Consider the following 17,220-nt stretch of genomic DNA (forward strand, 5'->3'; position numbering starts at 1 on the left):
CCGATGCGGTGGATGGAGTCAGGGAACGTTTCCTCTTTGACGCGGTCTTCGCAAAGGGAGTGCTAGCTCTCCTCTTTCCATATCCTTTAGGAGACAGGTCCCTTTCTTTCAGGATTGGGGGGGGGGGTGTCTTTCAGAAGCCACCTGCGGTAATGGGGTTTATAAACATCTACAGCATTAGCTGCTCACTCACTCACTGCTCCATTTCCCCCACAAAACTAAAATAAGGAAAGTTTGAATAAGAAATGGAAGGAAAGGAAAGACAGTCACACACCTGGCTCTCCCTCAAGCCACATGGTTGCTTTGGTCAAAGGGTGCAGGAAGAAATGGGTGGAAGGAGGGATCTCTTATGTTATTTGCTAGATTAGGCCTCTGCTCAACACACTTTTCCATAGCAACAGAAGCCACTTTTGAGGCTCATCTTTTCACTAGTAAAGTTAATAAAGGAAGTGAGATACTTAATTTGTGTTTGACATTTCTCATTTTATGAGATACCTACCTTATTCAGGAGCTGAACAAGAAACACTTAGATTCTAAAGCCATAGTTCTGCTTCTTACTCTTAAGGGGAAGCACACATTTGTAACAATAGACTTGCCTCTCATTCAAGCTTAAGATCCACAAAGGAACTCAATCGTTGCAATGCTGAGCATCACAGCACGTACCTTTTAGGCACCTAAAAAACATAGGAACAACACTGTATTTCCAGAACCAAGTTAGGCACCTATGCTCCCTTTACAATGAATGGTGAGAGATAGACACCTTAGAATATAGTCCACAACAGCCAACACAGTAGGTGGGGAGCCACCTAAGCTAGCCAATGGGAGATGCCAATAAGACTGGTATGTGCCAAGACCAGCCCCTTTGTCAGAGAAAGCTGCCTAAATCTAGACTCCAGGAAAGCATCAGTGACTGGGCAAGGCTATATAGCAGATCACACAAAATTTTTCACATCCTTAAGTATAGGAAGTTTTATAAAATGTCCTTTTTCTTGCTTATAAAGAGCCAGGTTTCTACCCATTCCTTGATTATGAAAAACTAGAAATATTAACAGTTCAGGCAGCAAAACAATTTTATAGCCATTCCATAAACAATGGCAAATTCCTAAGTCAGTAATGATTTACATGAATAATGACACCTCTGTGATGAGTATGAAATATTTTGAAAATTACCCCAAAGTAACTTCTGAAATGGCAAATCAGGCAGCCATTTTTAGATTCATGTTGGTAAAAAAAAAAAAGGAGTTTGATAACACTATCGACAACACAAAACTAACAAACTGCATGAGCTCAACAAGTGACTGGATGAGTGCTAGCTCCAGCATTATGTATAAACTAATTTGGCAAAGCAATCATCCCCTAATAGGACCAACTGCTACACCAAGTTTAGGGTTGTGAAATAAAAGCCATTTCAGTTACTTGAGCAAATTAAGTATCAAAATACTGTTTGTTATACTTTCTACATTCTTATATACTGAGAAGTAAGAGAATCAGGTTTCATCAGATTTGGCCAAGAAGATTCTTTTTCAAACAGCCACTGAGTCTGAAAAACTTCAGCTTCAAAGGATTAGAATAGTTGAAAATAGGATGTAGTATAGAAACCTCTTCTCAATTTTAACACCATTAAACTAACAAAATAAGATAGCCAAAGAAATCCATTATGCACTCAAAAACAAGCATCCCTTAAATGGTTAATCCTAACAATCATTTGGCATGGATGCAGCACATTTACAAGAGACACTGAACCAGGCTGCTACTTAGTTGTCATTAGTTTCTGTTTTTTGCTATTGTTTGCTCCCTTTGAAGTGTCATATTAAACCATAATAATTAGACTATTTGGCAGTAGCTTCAGGAGGACAGTACCCGTTCTGTAACTGGATTTTGTAGCTTTTAGTCAAAGTGCATGGAAATATTTACTTCCTACTGGCCCTGAGCTGGAAAGAGTTCTGCACACTACCAAAGTGTTCTTTGGTTAAAGCATGTTAGTTGCATGGTTTTCCTGATCAACATATTAGCCAACAGGAGAACAACAGTGGCATTTGAGCACTGATAGAGAGAGAAATCACTGTCCTTGTGGACAAAAGTAAGAATCTATACAACAGCTAGCAGTAACTGAGATGAAGCAAAAGTTTGTGTGCAGCAGTAAGGAATGCAGCCAAGCTTCCGATGTTTGAAATACTCCTTTCTGTTAAAAGGTATCTTGAAAGTCACGCTGACCCTAAATCCATCTTTGAAGCCACATCAAAAAACTTGTCTCTCCGTTGATAACAGAACCATAACAAAAACCACACTAATCCAAACTGGAAAAGAAAAGAGGGCTCTTTTGTTATGTTTTTTTTAAATCTCCACAGGTAGCAGAGTTATTGGCTATGAATAAGTGGTTTCCAACCAGATGGTCTACTGGGTATTTAAAGCTGTGTTCTGTTATGAAGAAGGAATTTAGTAACATGTGACTTGTCTCCTCATACTTAGGCTGGAGTCATTGCATCTTCAACCACAACACTAGTGCAGACAACTTCGACTGCACTAAAGCTAGCTCTACCCTCTCAGGTCCTCCTCTGAAAGAAGTACTGTAATTCTATTTACTAAAATAGATAAGCTTTTACTATCCTTCAGGTATTAAAGAGGTGCAATAGTTTTAAAATAGACAAATTCTCTTACATTTTTTTCTAAAGTATGACTCAAGTCATTAGACAATCTACATTTAAAATCTAGTAATCCTCTGAGATACAGCTTAATTTTTTTTTAAATTACTTCTTCCTATGATACTGATAGAGAACTGTTAGCTTCAAGGTGAGAAAATCATTTGTCAGAAGCATTTTGGGAAGTTTGTCAACATCTTCTTTATTGAAGTAGCAGAAAAAATCTAAACACTGTTGGTTTACTTCATCCAGTGGGTAGACCACCAACTGGCACAGACTTTGTGGGTTCTTAGATTTCTTCCACCTGTTCTATCAATCCTCAAACAAAACTTTCCTATAATGGAATACAGGAACCAGTTTTGCCCTCTACTAGCTAGAACTATCAATGAAAACCATGCCTGCACAGGCAACTCTTGACCACATAAAGCTGTTTCAAAAGGCAAAAAAATCCCTGTTCATCAAATTTACCAATCCTAATTGAAGAGTACTAACTTGTATATCCTACAATAACCAGGTAATGAGAGGGAAAGCATACTGAGCAAATTGGGACGCACTTGAAAGCCAGGCAATAGAGCATGCTATAGGAATTCAAGGATTTCCATTGTAGACTCATGAATCCAGCCAGTAACAAACTCTCTCTCTGCCCAGGAGATGATTAAAGGCTTGGGCAAGAATTTAAAAACAGAACTGTCTGAATTGATTCCTGGCAAGAGAGTGTACGGTGAGTGAGTCAGTCAGTCAATCTCCACAACTGAAAGCTTTCATTTTTAGTCATATCAGTTTGATGTTCCTACTCCTGGTGGGGAAAGATATGAGAATTCTGTGAGCTATTAGGAGCGATCACCCAAAAATAAGGGTAGGGTGGGGTAGGGTGTGCAAAGTTTAGGGAATGGGGATTACTCAAAACAATGGCCATATCTCTTACCCCATCCTTTTGTCTAGAGACTAAAACACAGAGATGGAGGTGTGAGGGAGGAGAGCTCCTCCATTCCAGCACTCAGAGTAATTCAAATTTCAAGTGTAGCCAATATCTACTAGCCCCAGGCTGATATGCAAGGAGGAGCTACAGAGAAGATTACATGGCCATTAAAATCCCAGGACCATTCCCAACACCTGTGCTTCTTTCTAATAAACTGCACCTTGATCTTTCTAATGGGAATCTCTCCCCTCACCCTATGTCCCCCCAGTTTTATATTGGCCATTGGCTAGTAGATTCCACCACACACCATCCTTCTGGTTAAAAAGAGTTTGACAAGTTTTTCAGTCCCTAGCCTTTGAGAGCTCCACATAGGCATGCCTTTTTCTATTGAAGGCAATAGGATTTAGTCCATTAACTTCAGTGGGAGCAAGAGCAGATTTAGAAGGGGGAAAAAACAAAACAAAAAAACCCAGCTTCCTGTAATGACAGAGACAAGGAACAAGCAAGCAAAAAATCCCACTACTTCTGAACCTTTTCTGGATTCCATTGAGAGAGAGAGAGAGAAGGAGGTGGGGGCCTGGATGGAGGAAGGAAAAATCATAAGTGGAACCCACTGGTTATGTGAAAGTAGAACTTAGAGTGCCACATTTTCAAATTTGGCTTTAAGCTTTCAGTTTTACAGCCACATTTTGATGTTCAAAACCTGATCACAATCTGTTATATGTCTAAGTGTCCTAAGTTTCAGGCACATTATACCTGCAACCACAAAGACGGGCCTTTTAAAAATCTTGCTCTTTGACTAACTGCATCTAAAAAACAAAGAGCTTAAAGAAAACATTATCTCCTGTTCACTAGTGACAAGTGAAAAAGTCTCCCTAAATATTGGAGTCCCCAAAGTAGAGACGGGATGCAGTTCTTCTAATTTTCACATTTCTCCAGCATGAAAAAAATCAAGAAAAAAAAATCTGCAACCAATCAAGTTAATTTCATTCTGCTGCTCCAGATGCAGGGAATTTTGTGTGGGAGAAAAAGAAGGGACAAAAACTAGACAGGAAAATCTGCTAGTTAACTTGGAATAAAGGACTCATCCAGGTACAGTCTCAGTTCACCAATTTATCCTTATGAAAGTAAGTTGGCCTGGTATAGACAGCTGGCAGAGAAGTCCTATGCAGAACAAGTTATTAAGAACCATAAACATTTTTCCTTCCAATTATCTCTTCCTCGAAGAAGCTAACATGGAATAAGGCATATAAATCCAAACTAGAGAGAGCAACAACATTTTTTTGCAAGACAACAGCTGTGGGATACAGAGAGTCCCTCCCTTTCCGCATTAAAAAGAGTACAAGAAAATATAATACCTAGCAGCCAACTTGTAATAGTTCAATTAATTATATGATCTATAAACAAACATTTTAGAAGATAAATTATATTCAGTGACATAATTAAGGTTTAATTCTTCAGGCACTGTATTTAATTTAAATCTTTCAAAAGTGTATTCATTCACTGACAGATCAGGTGCCTTGTATTACCATAACTTTACTCACTCATCGGGCTCTTCTTCAATTGCATAAAAATCAGCTCCTACTTGGTCATGTTAGTATTCATCTAAACTAGAGGACACGGTTTAGCTGAATTTGATACATTAGATTTTGCACTTTCATGATGATACTTTGATATATGATGAAAGGAGCTGCAAGTTAAATGTGCGGATAGACAAATGTGGTCTAAGCGTTAGTTGGTAAAAACAATAGGTAAACTCATTGGAGAAGAAAAAAATTGAAGTTATTTTTAAAACTACAAATCCAGGTAGGGTACAAACACTAATTATAGGTGAATATCATAGTAAAGTCCACAGTAATGATGATGAACAAAGGCTACATAATATATTCTCCAGGACAGCTTCATGGGGTACTTAAAGATAGAGAATTTGAAAGTGAACAAAAATTGCTATCAACGATACCCTATTAGTATAATCCTATCTTTAATCTACAGGCATGATACAATGCCTCAACACACATAAACCCAGCTCAAACAGTAACTAATGATCATTAATCCCCCTATCTCTTCAGTGATCTCTCCTTCCTCCATTTATCATACTGACATTTCACCCTACACACGTGAATAAACTTTAACAGAGAAGGTGAATCAAAAATAATCTCAAAGCAATCTAAGGCTATAAATTAAAGTTGAGAACGCGGGGTGGGGGGGCGGCAAGCGGGGCGATTTGTTCTCGGTACCTTCAATTTGCATCCAGCTTGGTGGCAAAGAGCACTCAATCAAGTAGACATGCAAACTGTTCGGATGGCTACATTATCCGAGTGAGAGAGAGAGAAACAGAGCCATGGAATTTGAGGTTTAACCCATTCACCTGCTCAGCTCCCGCAGAGCTGCCCCCAGCTGCCCTATTTTAAAGGAGCCACCCCCCGTGCAGGGTCCGAGAGCCCCGGCTCCAGCTTCGGCTCCAACCCGAATCTGAACGTCTACACCGCAGCGGGCTGCCGGAGATTTCCCTACAGCACATAGGAAATGGTTCGTTTTCCTCTCCAGGGTGCTTCGTGTCACCTCTGATCGGGGGCTAGATTTCACGCAGTTGCAATTGTTTAAGAATTTCAGTAATTAGACGAAATGATTGTGACATGTGTGCCACGATTCCAGCCACTCTCTCACAAAGCAAAAGGTACTGGATAGAAATACTGGCCATGCAACGTGAAGAGAGTTAACAACCACCCCAACACACGCATTATTTACGGCTGTTATACATTGGGCCACTCGTGTAACTACAGATCCCACAGCCTCCGAGATGCACGTTGTAGCTCGTCTAAAAGTTACCACACGAGAGCAGGATCTAACTTTTTGAAAGAAGCTGAGCACCGGGAGATGGCTAAAACGAGGAATACTGCACACTGCTTTGGAAGCACAGTCATCAGCTTTGTTTGGCAAAATACTTATATATTTCAGTAAAGGGTGGTCTGAAATTAGCTTCCTACAGAAATTCACGAGAGATAACAAATCTATTAACTGTTAATCGCCCTTTCAAAAGAGAGAACTTTGACCTAGCTCATTAATGATGCAAGAAAAACGTGTCCTGTGTAAGCCCTCAAGACACACTAATTTCCCCCTTTGTAATACCTATAATCTATATCTAAATCCAACCAAGTAGAACAAATAGTTCCTTCCTACTGTAGGATGTGAGCTATTTCCTGCCGTTTCTTCATAATCAGTTTTAATTACAACCCTAGGTTACATCAAACAACTAATAGCCCGTTGCTGCTGCCGAGAGTGAGTGAGGGGGAAGAAAAGTCCATGCTAAAAGATCCTGGGCGATCCAAGGCCATTTGTTCAGATACAAGCCCTCTCCTCCCCTCCCTCTTGTTCCCCGTCCCTAAGACTCCAGGTTCAATCGCAGGCAGTCTACAAAGCAACCCATTTAGAAATATTTGAGACTAGAAAAAAAAATTTAGGCTGTTCTCCCCCTCCCCCTTAAAAAGAAAGCATTTTCTCACACATGATCTGGTCAAGAACAAACTTAATTTAAATCGGAAAGAGAGGCTGGCGCGCCAAAGTACAGACTGGAAAAAGCATCTTCAGTGAGTGAAACCAGCATAGCGCTGTACAAAGAGAACCCAGAAAGAGAGAGAGCGAGCGCGCTCCTTACTAAACTTTGGCATTTAAAAGGTTTCCTTTCTTTTTTTGGTGGTTACCTGAAGAGAGACATATTAATCCAAAGAGGTAAAAGTGAGCAAACTCCGCGATCATTGTCCTCAGGTGGCGCCTGCAAATAGTCTCATGCCAAATGGGAGGGGGAAGGAATACAAATTAAAAGCCCCCTCCGACTGTAAATCCACAGAAGCTTAATATAAGCAAGGTTTCCTAATCCTCCAGGAGTTAATAGCGAGCAGAAGGTATTGTCAGCAGCGCCCCAAGTCTTGTATCTTCTCTTCCTTGCTCCGGATTTTCCTAGAAGGAGCTTTGACACTTCCTGGGACCATCAACAGTGAAGGAGAAAACAAAAGATCCGCAATTTTCTGCAGCTTGGATTCTCTGTGCCCTGTTTGCAAGTTGCGTCTCCAGCCCGCGACTTCGCCTTCAGCACCCAGGCCACTTGCAAGTATCCCAACAGAGCACAGCCCCTCCGAGACCATAAACCGCTGCAGCACCCTGGTAGGCGGAGAGAGGAAAAAAAGTGCGTGCTACGACCTGAGCCACACAAAGTCACTGGGCATCCGAGGAAGGCGCAGGGGTGACGGCTGCTTTGGGTGAGGGCCCCGGCTCAGTGCCTTTGGGAGGCTGGAGGGAAGAGTGAGGTGGAGCAGCAGCAGCCCTCGCTCCCATCACTTGGGGCAAAGAGCCAGGAACGGAGGGAGCAGCAGAGCCTTGCAGGAGTCACGCGCAGCAGTAGGGTCACCCCAGCAGCAACTCCTCGCCCTGCCCTGCATCTCCCCCCTCTGCCCTGCAAGCGGGCATGCAGACCTCTCCTTTCCCCGAGCCGGAGCCGGACACAAAAGAGAGAGGAGAGCGCAAAACTTCCAAGGGCCACCGCCCCCAACCCACCCACCCGGCCCCCTAGTGCAGCCGCGGGAGGAGGAGGAGGAGCAGCCGCCGCTCCTTCGCCTCCCTCCCTGCTAGGGCAGGGGGGCAGCAGGAGCCGGCGGGGGCTGGGCACCGCGGCGTCTCTGCGGGGCTCTCAGCAGCGTCTGAAGTTTCTGGTGGCTCGGGCCCGCCGTGGGTCCCCCTGGTCCCTGCTTCAGCGGCGCGGCTGATGCCGCCTGGGGACACCTTAAAGGAGCCGCCCCCAGGCAAGCCCCGCACGCCCAAGGCGGAGAGGCGCGCGCCGCGTGGCACGGGACCGGGCCGCCCGGGTCTCCCCGCAGCTCCAGAGGTGAAGCCCCAGAGCGTAACGCCACCGAAAGGTAACCGGCGAGCGCCCGGGCTGGGTGTGCGCGGAGAATGGAACATGCCGCGTCTCACCCTCTCTCTCTCCCCCCTCCCCCCGCAAATGGAACTTCCCGGTCTAGGGCTTCAAAAATCCTCCCGGGTCCAATCGCTTAACCCTTCGCTGCCAAAGCCACCGAGGCTGCAAAGCAAAGCGCCAGAGCTGGCTCCAGCCGTCTGGTGTATTATTGCTTAGGAGGGCAGCAAGAAAGGTTTTGCGTGGGCTGCCTTCCAAGGAAGCCGCATTGTCTGGGACACGCAGGAGCCGAATACGCCGGCCCTGAGTAATGCCTGGGTGGGCTTTGAGCCAAGTTTCACTCCATTTCTGGGGAACGTGCAACTACCCACGCAGCAAGCAAGGAACCCACAGTCAAAGGAACACGCTACGGGAAAGACAATTATTAATGGCATCGCAACCCTGTAGCAAGCAGCTGGCTACTTAAAAACAAAAAAAGTTAGAGGAAATAATGTAAAGGTTTATACACGTGACGTGAAGTATTTCCTAAGGACTACTCAAGTGTAGTAGCCTGGGGTCGTGCAAAACTAAGTTTGTAGTACAATGATTTAAAAACAAACACTGGCTTTGCTGTTTGCTGTTCCGTCTCCAAAACATCAAGGACGCTGTTGCCACTATACAAATTAATAATAAATACACAGAAAGTGATAATTATACATCATGCATACACAAAGAACTTCCCTGTGAAGTAGTTGGGGTTGCTATACGCACAACATGGCCGGCGAACACCCACTAAAGCATAGGAATGAAAAGGTAAGCCAATTGTTGCCAGCTCTCCTGATTTTAACATAAGGCTGACAAATATTTGATGATTTTCTTAATGCACTGGCTCCTGGAGTCATGTGAATAAATGGAAACTGTGATTCTCACTTTAAAAAAAAAAGTCAACAGTTTCTGACCCTCAGAGCTGCAGAGAAAAGCTTGAAAACATGACCCAAGTGAACCCCAAAGGTTAAAAAAACACATGGAACATAAAATCTTTGCGGGAGGGGGCTAGCTCATGATTTTTGAACACCTGTGGTTGGCAGTACTGTAACACTACCTAGTCTTTCTTCCACATATAGGCACACATCTTTTCATTACCACAACTATTGTACACACCAAACCATGCATGGTGATCTCACTTCTGTCCCTCTGTCACCATTCTGCACACCCCCCTTTACTAGATTATTTCCCCTCTCCCCACTAGCTGCTGTGGAAGTTTGGAATAGTAATTGGGAGAGAGGGTAGTTTGGTAAAGGGTAGTGTACAGAAGGGTAGTTAAAGGGAGCAGTGACAGGATGGCATCCCTAGAGGGCAAAGTTAAGGATGTGGTGCATGGTATGACAGTTATAGTAATGATGTGTGTTTGTGGGTAAGTGAGAAGAATATCTACTATTAAATGGCTTAATGTCTCAAGTCCTTGCTTTTGTCAGGTAAGTTGTGTGTGTAGTGTTCCTGACTGCTTCACATCAAAGCTTTGTGTGTATTCAGTTTCTAAGTTTTTAATGATAAATTAAAGTGTGGGGGTTGGATGAGGTGTGGATAGAAGTTTAGCTGAAAATGAGAACATTTTATGAGACCGCAATTGCAAATGAGACCTTCTCTGTTGTATAAAATTTGAGGAAAAAAGTTTAGTTCTTGACCAAGAATTTGTGTCCCTGCCCCATCAACCAATCAGGTTTGCATGCTCCCAGGAAAAAAAAAAACAAAAACAAATAAAAACTACATAGAAAAGTAAAAGGTTATAAAAATTAATCGTGTGTTAAATTTCATACCAATAGTCTGCCTACTCTAAGAAGAAAACAGCAATCTATGCCTAAATTTAAACCCATTTTAGAAAGCAATCCCAACTATGAAGTCACTGGCAGGCACCCCTGGAGTTCCTGTGTTAACACATAGTCAGTGTTCTGAGAACAGTATGCATTCAACAACAATTTCTCAACCTGTGCAGTCAGTGACCTCATGCCATCTTTCACTTAATGAAAGCACACTCATATTATCATCCCTCCTCTCTAGAATTAAAACACACAGTGGAATGGCCAAAACTGTGGAAAGGTCACAGAAAATTCTTATACCTCAGTAAGCAGTCTGACATTTAAATAAATTAAATGAAGACGACCTTGTTTATTCTGCAGGCTTTGACTACTTATCTCAGAACATAATTACGAAGATACTTTTTTTTGTTCCGTTTTAAGGTTTGTTAAATAATATAGCTTGCATGTGTATGAGAGTGAGATTTCCTGTGTTTAAAATGTGTATTTTGTTTATTACATGAATTAGGAATAGCAAAACCACAAGTCCATGACCAGACCAATCTTTAGTACATAAAAAAATGTGAATTTCACTTGAAAACAAGGTGGTTTACATGGATTTGTAAAATGTTATTTTGACATAACCTTATTTTAAATAAAGTTGGTTATATTCTGTGCATTTTTTTTTTTTGGCAGAAACCGATCACTTTTTTAATGCACTGCTGTGAGGTGATGCTTACAGGCTGTCTCAAAATACACGAATGAACTGAATTTGTAACCCATAGATAGTATGTATGATGTCCAGAGAAGAGAAGTGTTTTGTCCTCACAGTGAGTAAGAGATTTACCTGAGTATTTCACTTTGTGAGTTATACATTTAAATCCATCCCCCATACATCCCTGGAAGACTAGTCCCCCAGATTGATGCATTGTTATATTTAGGTCATCCTCAAAGTGTGCCAGCAAAACTTTTTTGTAACACATTGATCTATTATGTATTCTGGAGGTTTATTTTCTTATTTAGATTTTAAATTAAAACATTTACCAAATAGGGCAATGGATTAAGATTCAAGAGACTTGGTTTCTATTACCATGCACTCATTTTGTGCCCTGGACAAAGTAACTTAACCCCCGTATACTTCAGTTTCCCCATCTGTAAATATATATAATATTTATTCACCTTTATAGAAATCCTTTGGGAACTACGGATATTTCTTATAGAACAGAAGATACAGTGGAATCTTTCAAGAATTGTCCAGATCATACTGTTTCAAATACACAAATAAAACTTATAGCATATCATTTAGCTGAGTAAACAGATACACAGTATTATTCCAGAATAATTACTCGGACTGGATATATACCGCTCAAATTGTTTTTAATTTATTTAAACAGTAATAATACATAACAGCTGAGTGAATTTCTTCAAATTGTAAGCCTACAGAGGTTCATCTGAATATCTTTGTAAGTAATTTGCATCATCTTTAATTCTGTAGATGTTCTTACAGAAATGTTTAACATTGAGAATCTCTAGTCTCCTTGACATTTAAGAAAAGAAACTTATGGGTAATGTTTCTAGGAATAGAAATCTGACAGTAGTCTCTTCAGAACTTTGGTAATACCTTTTCAGTATGCAGTAGCATTTAAACCTACCTGCTCTGTTCATTCTGTAACATGGCATGCACAAATAAGTGAGCATTAATAATGTAATATAAAGTACAGGCATCCGGTGACATCTGAAAGCATGGCAGAAGTGTCACAACTATATATTCAACTCTAATTAATAGCTATGGATTAAGAGGATACTGTGTTGACTCAAAAAATTATCCTGCCTATGTGCCTTTCTTTATGTATCAGTGGAAATTTTAGGTAACTTTTTAAAGCCCTGGGGAAATTCTGGTGCCTTACATAGGATATACAATAACATATATGCTTAACAATATGAAAGCACAGAGTTTATTATTTCCCACTCAAACTGAAAAATGGTTTCAACTCTCTTTTTAGTCTTCTTTTTAGATAAGAGTTTCATGCTTCGTTTCAGAGTACTCAGGTCTAAGCTTTAGATTTGGCCTCTCCTATAGACAAGTGAGTTAATTATACACAATCTTTTAAGAGTGCTCATGCAGTCTTTTAGAGATTCCCTGGACATAATGTTATTTCATGGGCTTTGAATGCACATGAAAACATATGTAGGATAGAATTGGATAGATCACTTTACATTGAAGGGTCAAATAGTGACTTATTTTTTAAAATTGCTTTTATATTACATTAAATTATTTATGGTACTTCCCCCCCCCCCTTCCTTCCCATACCTCTTTGTTGTTGCCATTTTTTGGTTTGCAGTCATACTAACTTCAGCTGAGATTTTGTCCCATCTCACAAACTGAGCATGTCCTTGCTTGTGCCCTAATCTTGCAAAGACTTACCCATGTGCATAACTTTGAAACGAATGAGACTATTCACATGTATATAAAGTTACACACGTGATTAAGTGTTTGCAGAAGCAGGGCTCTTGATTGGAAAAGTGAAGGTGCTGTAGAAATGGTATTGGTGATTCAGTAGATGGCACTCTTCCCTCAGTGAGACTCCTGAACCAATGCTTAGGCATGTGTTAGAGGAAACATTTAGGTGTTTAATGTGAAAAAAAACAAACAAAATACCAAGATCCTGACGTCTTGTGATCCCATGTCACCTTTTCAAAGAATAAGGGTATGCGCTCAGCGTCTTGGATTTATTCCAGTATGGAGGCAATAGCATTCTCCCTATCTAAACTCCTTTCTGTTTTAACTGAATATGATATTCTTCCCTTCTGGATCCCAAAACTGTTACGTAGTGCAGCTGATTCTGTAATAACTGTCACCAAAGAATAACTGCCATCCCTCCAAACAAGTAGTTGCAGTTTAGGTCAGAGTGAAATTGTTACCCCTTTATATATAAGGTTTATAGTCTGAAAAGCATTCTCAGGCTTGCAGTAAGTACAGATCAGTAAGCAACATTGCTCTTCAAAGCCCAATTCAGTTCCCATTGATATCAATGGTAATTGGATCAGGCTTAAGATTTTATTAATATTAACACTAAAATATGGCAAATATCCAATATAGATTAGTTAAAACAAAAATAAGTACACTTTGCAACTGTTTTCGCAGTTTTAAAGCAAAATAAAATTTTGGTCAAGAGGAGGTACTGTATTTAGATTTGAGCTTGCTCTTACATAATCAAAATATAGGTTCATATCTCACACAAAATCACCTATTGCTATTGGGCACACACCCATTTACAAGACCCGCAACAATGCGCATCCTGATACCTAGACTGTTATGAAGAAGCTCTTAGTTGTTATTATTAAGCAACATGTAAATGATTGTGAACTTTTTTTTAAAAAATAGGTCTTAAATTACAGTAGTCATTTACAGTATTAATATGCAGTATTACTGGGCACTTATTAATTTTGTTTACTATTCTAGGGCAGCATTAGGAGAAAAAAACCACTCTCAAATCTCCTCCTATGCCAGTAGTTCTCAAACTTTTGTACTGGTGACCCCTTTCATATAGCAAGCCTCTGAGTGCGACCCCCCCCCACCCCACTTATAAATTAAAAACACTTTTTAAAATATATTTAACACCATTATAAATTCTGGATACAAAGCGGGGTTTGGGATGGAGGCTGACAGCTTGTGCCCCCCCCCGCCCCATGTAATAACTTCGCAACCCCCTGAAGGGGTCCCGACACCCAGTTTGAGAACCCCTGTCCTACGCTCTGTTCTTCTATCAGATAGATAAGTTTCCAGACTTTTTGTTTTGCATAAAACATAGTAGGATTATTTTTATATCCTGTTTAATAAGATATTATTGTGAGATAATTTCATACCTTTAGGAGCAAAAAACTGTTAATAGCTTTTATTTAAATATCAAATGCAATGCCAAAATGCAAGGATAAAATCAAACTGAAATTAAAATGAATAAATAAGTTGGGGGGGGAGGATTGCAGTTTAAGATAACCCCATCTTTTGCTGGTCATCCAATGTATTATGGGCCCAACGCTGCCTGATCTGTATGCAGAACCCCAATTGAAGTCAATGGGAATTTTACATGAATAGAGGCAAACCAAATTATTTAAATAGAAAAATGGTATATCTCAATATTAAAACCATGGGGAGTGGTTTGGGATGAGGTATGAGAGAGGGTTTCTGGTAGCTGAAAGATGGAATTGGATTGGGAAGTTGAATAGATATTGAAGAGTTGAAAATGCATATATTTCAGTATAATGAGCTGGGACAGTCCCAGAAAGCTAGGATAATCCTGGGGTTGGGGGAGAGGCTGGAAAGGTTATTGGGTTGCTCTGGGTCTCAGTCAATCCCCTTTAAACCAATGGGAGTCTTTCCTTTGACTTGGATGGGCAGAAGGCTAAGTATGTATAGAACTCTTGCAGGTGTGGGCCCTACTTGTTTCTGTTTGTTTTTGAATGGAAGGTTTGGAGCCGATTCTGCTGTCACTAACGGTTTTACACTGGGATGTAACTGTTATTTATTTGTTTACACTAACAATGAGTGTGACTTTCATTGTTATAATGCTAGGTATATTTCAGATATGTTATAGCGTATCCTGGTGGAAAAAACTCACTGAAAATATATACTTCTGTTTCTCCCATACAAAATGCTAAAGGCATATTGTCTATTCAGTCTACTCAGCATCCGCAGACTGTAGCTCAAAATGCCTTGTGAACAATATTTCCTATAATTATTTTTAAAACTTCTGTTCCACGTATTGGCTTCTGTAATGACAAAATGATCTGTTTAATATGTAATATACAAAACAACATAATAATTGTTGCAAAATCAGTGTTATCTCAGATATTGTTTAAACAAAGAGTGACCTGTCTCTGAAATCTCAGTGTCTGGTTATTGTGTGTACCAAGTGAACCATTCAAAATGAACTATCTCCTTGTTTCCATGTATCGTATAGAAAGGAGTATTAGGCTGTCACCTAGTGGATCGCTGAAATCTGAATGGCATTAAAAGGGCAAACACAATAAAATGAAAAGTAGTCTTGCTGGGTTTTTGGTTTGTTTGTTTGTCTGTTTGATTTGGTTTCCCCCCTTCCCCCAGACATTGTGAAAGCTACAACAGACCATTATTGTTCCATAATATCTGGTTTTGAGACCCCATTCATGTCACATAATGTATTGGCACTGAAGAAAGGCTATCAAAATGATTCACCTCACATTTGTAAGAGAAAATACGTTAATATTCACAGCTCAGATAGCATGAATTTAATATTCCTAAGGACATCCATTTTTAAATGAATTGCACACAATTTTTATTTAAGAAAAGCCTCTGTCTCATTAAAAATCCAGTAAAATGATATACTGTACAGTTATCTTCTAGGGGAATGTTCTATGATTATCAACAGGCCTGGAAACAAGAGTTCTGTAATAATAGATTTATTAATTTGGTGGAGGGCGATTATTGTATGTATAATCCTCGGATAGTTAATCTTAACTTTAGCAATCTGGAAAAAAGAATTACATGAGCTATCCATCTTATTTTTTTGACTGAATTATTGTACATGCTTATAGCAGACTCCATTTAAGAGCTGAATGCCTGCAGTGAATTAACTCTGTCAAATGTAAAGCAGAAAGCCAAGCAACTGAAAATAACCAGCCTGCTCACCCAGTACAATTTACAATTGCGTGTTATGAGTTTAAAATAACCAGCCTACTTGCTCAGTACAATTTACAATTGTGTGTTGAAAGCCTATCTTCTAACATATATTTAACTTCCTTTCAAAAAATGCTTAGCATAGTCTTAGGGCTATATTCTGCCATTGGTTGTGTTAGGGTATGTAGTGATCCCTCACTCTCCAATGGGGAGGGAGGCCACTCCGCCTCTTGTATTGGGCGGTAATCCTCGGGCTTGGGTCACACTAGCGGGGCCAAGTTGTAAGTAGTCTCTAGGTCTGGGCCTGTCTAACAGAGACAAACAAGAAATAATAGCTGGGTGCTCTTGTCCCTACCCTCGGGAGGGGCAAAGAACTGAGTAGTCTTTAGCTCGCAGCCCCTCAGCTGGGACTGGCAGCACTTAACAGTCTGAGGCTCTAGCCCCTTGAGCAGGCTTTAGCTTCAGCTTGTGGGCTAAGGCAGCCAGCAAACACACAGTCTGGAGCTTTGGTACTTTGGGCGGGGCAGAGCAGGGACCAGGCTTTAGCCTAAGCTTTCTGGCTAAGGCAGCCAATAAAAACTCGGTTCAGGTAGAGCTGAGTAGTCCACCCTCACAGTATAGGGGCTCTGGAAGGGAGGGGGCATCAACAGAGTTTAGCATCCTAGCTTGACAGACAGTAGATTCACACAGGCCTACAGGTTTATGGTGGGGAGTCTGCCACCCCAAAGGTGGGGTGGCAGGGGTAGGGGGATGTGGGCCCGCCTGACTCCACCACATCCCAGCCTAGGGCCCTAACAGTGGCAGAGTGGTCTGCCACTGGGGCAGCGGGAATCCATCCACAACACTCTGGTTCTGTGGTCCTTCTAGTCGGGGTTCTCAGGGCTCTCCCTCAAGGGCTACTTGAGACTGCAGGGCCCAAGAGTCCCCACAGCAGATTTGGCCAAAACTGAAGTCCATCATGGGACACTCACATCAAAGGTGCCCAAATCGGCCTCAGGTAAAACAAGGACCGATTTTGGGATGTCGGAGCCAGTCTGTAGAGTTGGGCGATGGCGTTGGCTCCTCTGTGTTCTGGGGCTTCCCCACCATGGCTACCTCCTCAGGCATTCCCTGGACTGCAGAGGGGGTGGACATCAGGGTTTAACAATATCCCATCCATCAGGGCACCTTGGGCTGGGTAGGGTTTCGTTCTTCTTGGTCTTTTCTTCCCAGGGTTGACTGCCATTGGGGTGAAGGGCCAAGCCCCAGTCCAACAGTAGTCTCTGTGGCCAAAAAGCCCTCCATGAGGGTCACAGCCACACTCAGGGTTGCCGGCTGGTGGTGAA

General features: G+C 41.3%; 1 protein-coding gene across 5 annotated transcripts in view; it reads right to left on the reverse strand.

The window, feature by feature from the left end:
* The window catches only part of ROBO1 (roundabout guidance receptor 1), a 1,032,053-nt gene that overhangs the window by 435,816 nt on the left and 579,017 nt on the right, over window positions 1–17,220 (reverse strand). The window contains exon 1 of one of the 5 annotated variants that reach the window (XM_074971635.1): window positions 7,260–8,099. The exons of the other annotated variants lie outside the window; for them this stretch is intronic. Within the exon in view, the coding sequence (XP_074827736.1) occupies window positions 7,260–7,314 (55 nt within the window). The 5' untranslated portion in view covers window positions 7,315–8,099. Of the gene's footprint in view, window positions 1–7,259; window positions 8,100–17,220 lie in introns of those variants that run through there. 5 annotated transcript variants of the gene reach the window in all.

Source organism: Natator depressus, chromosome 1 (genome assembly GCF_965152275.1).
Source record: "Natator depressus isolate rNatDep1 chromosome 1, rNatDep2.hap1, whole genome shotgun sequence".
Classification (NCBI taxonomy): domain Eukaryota; kingdom Metazoa; phylum Chordata; order Testudines; family Cheloniidae; genus Natator; species Natator depressus.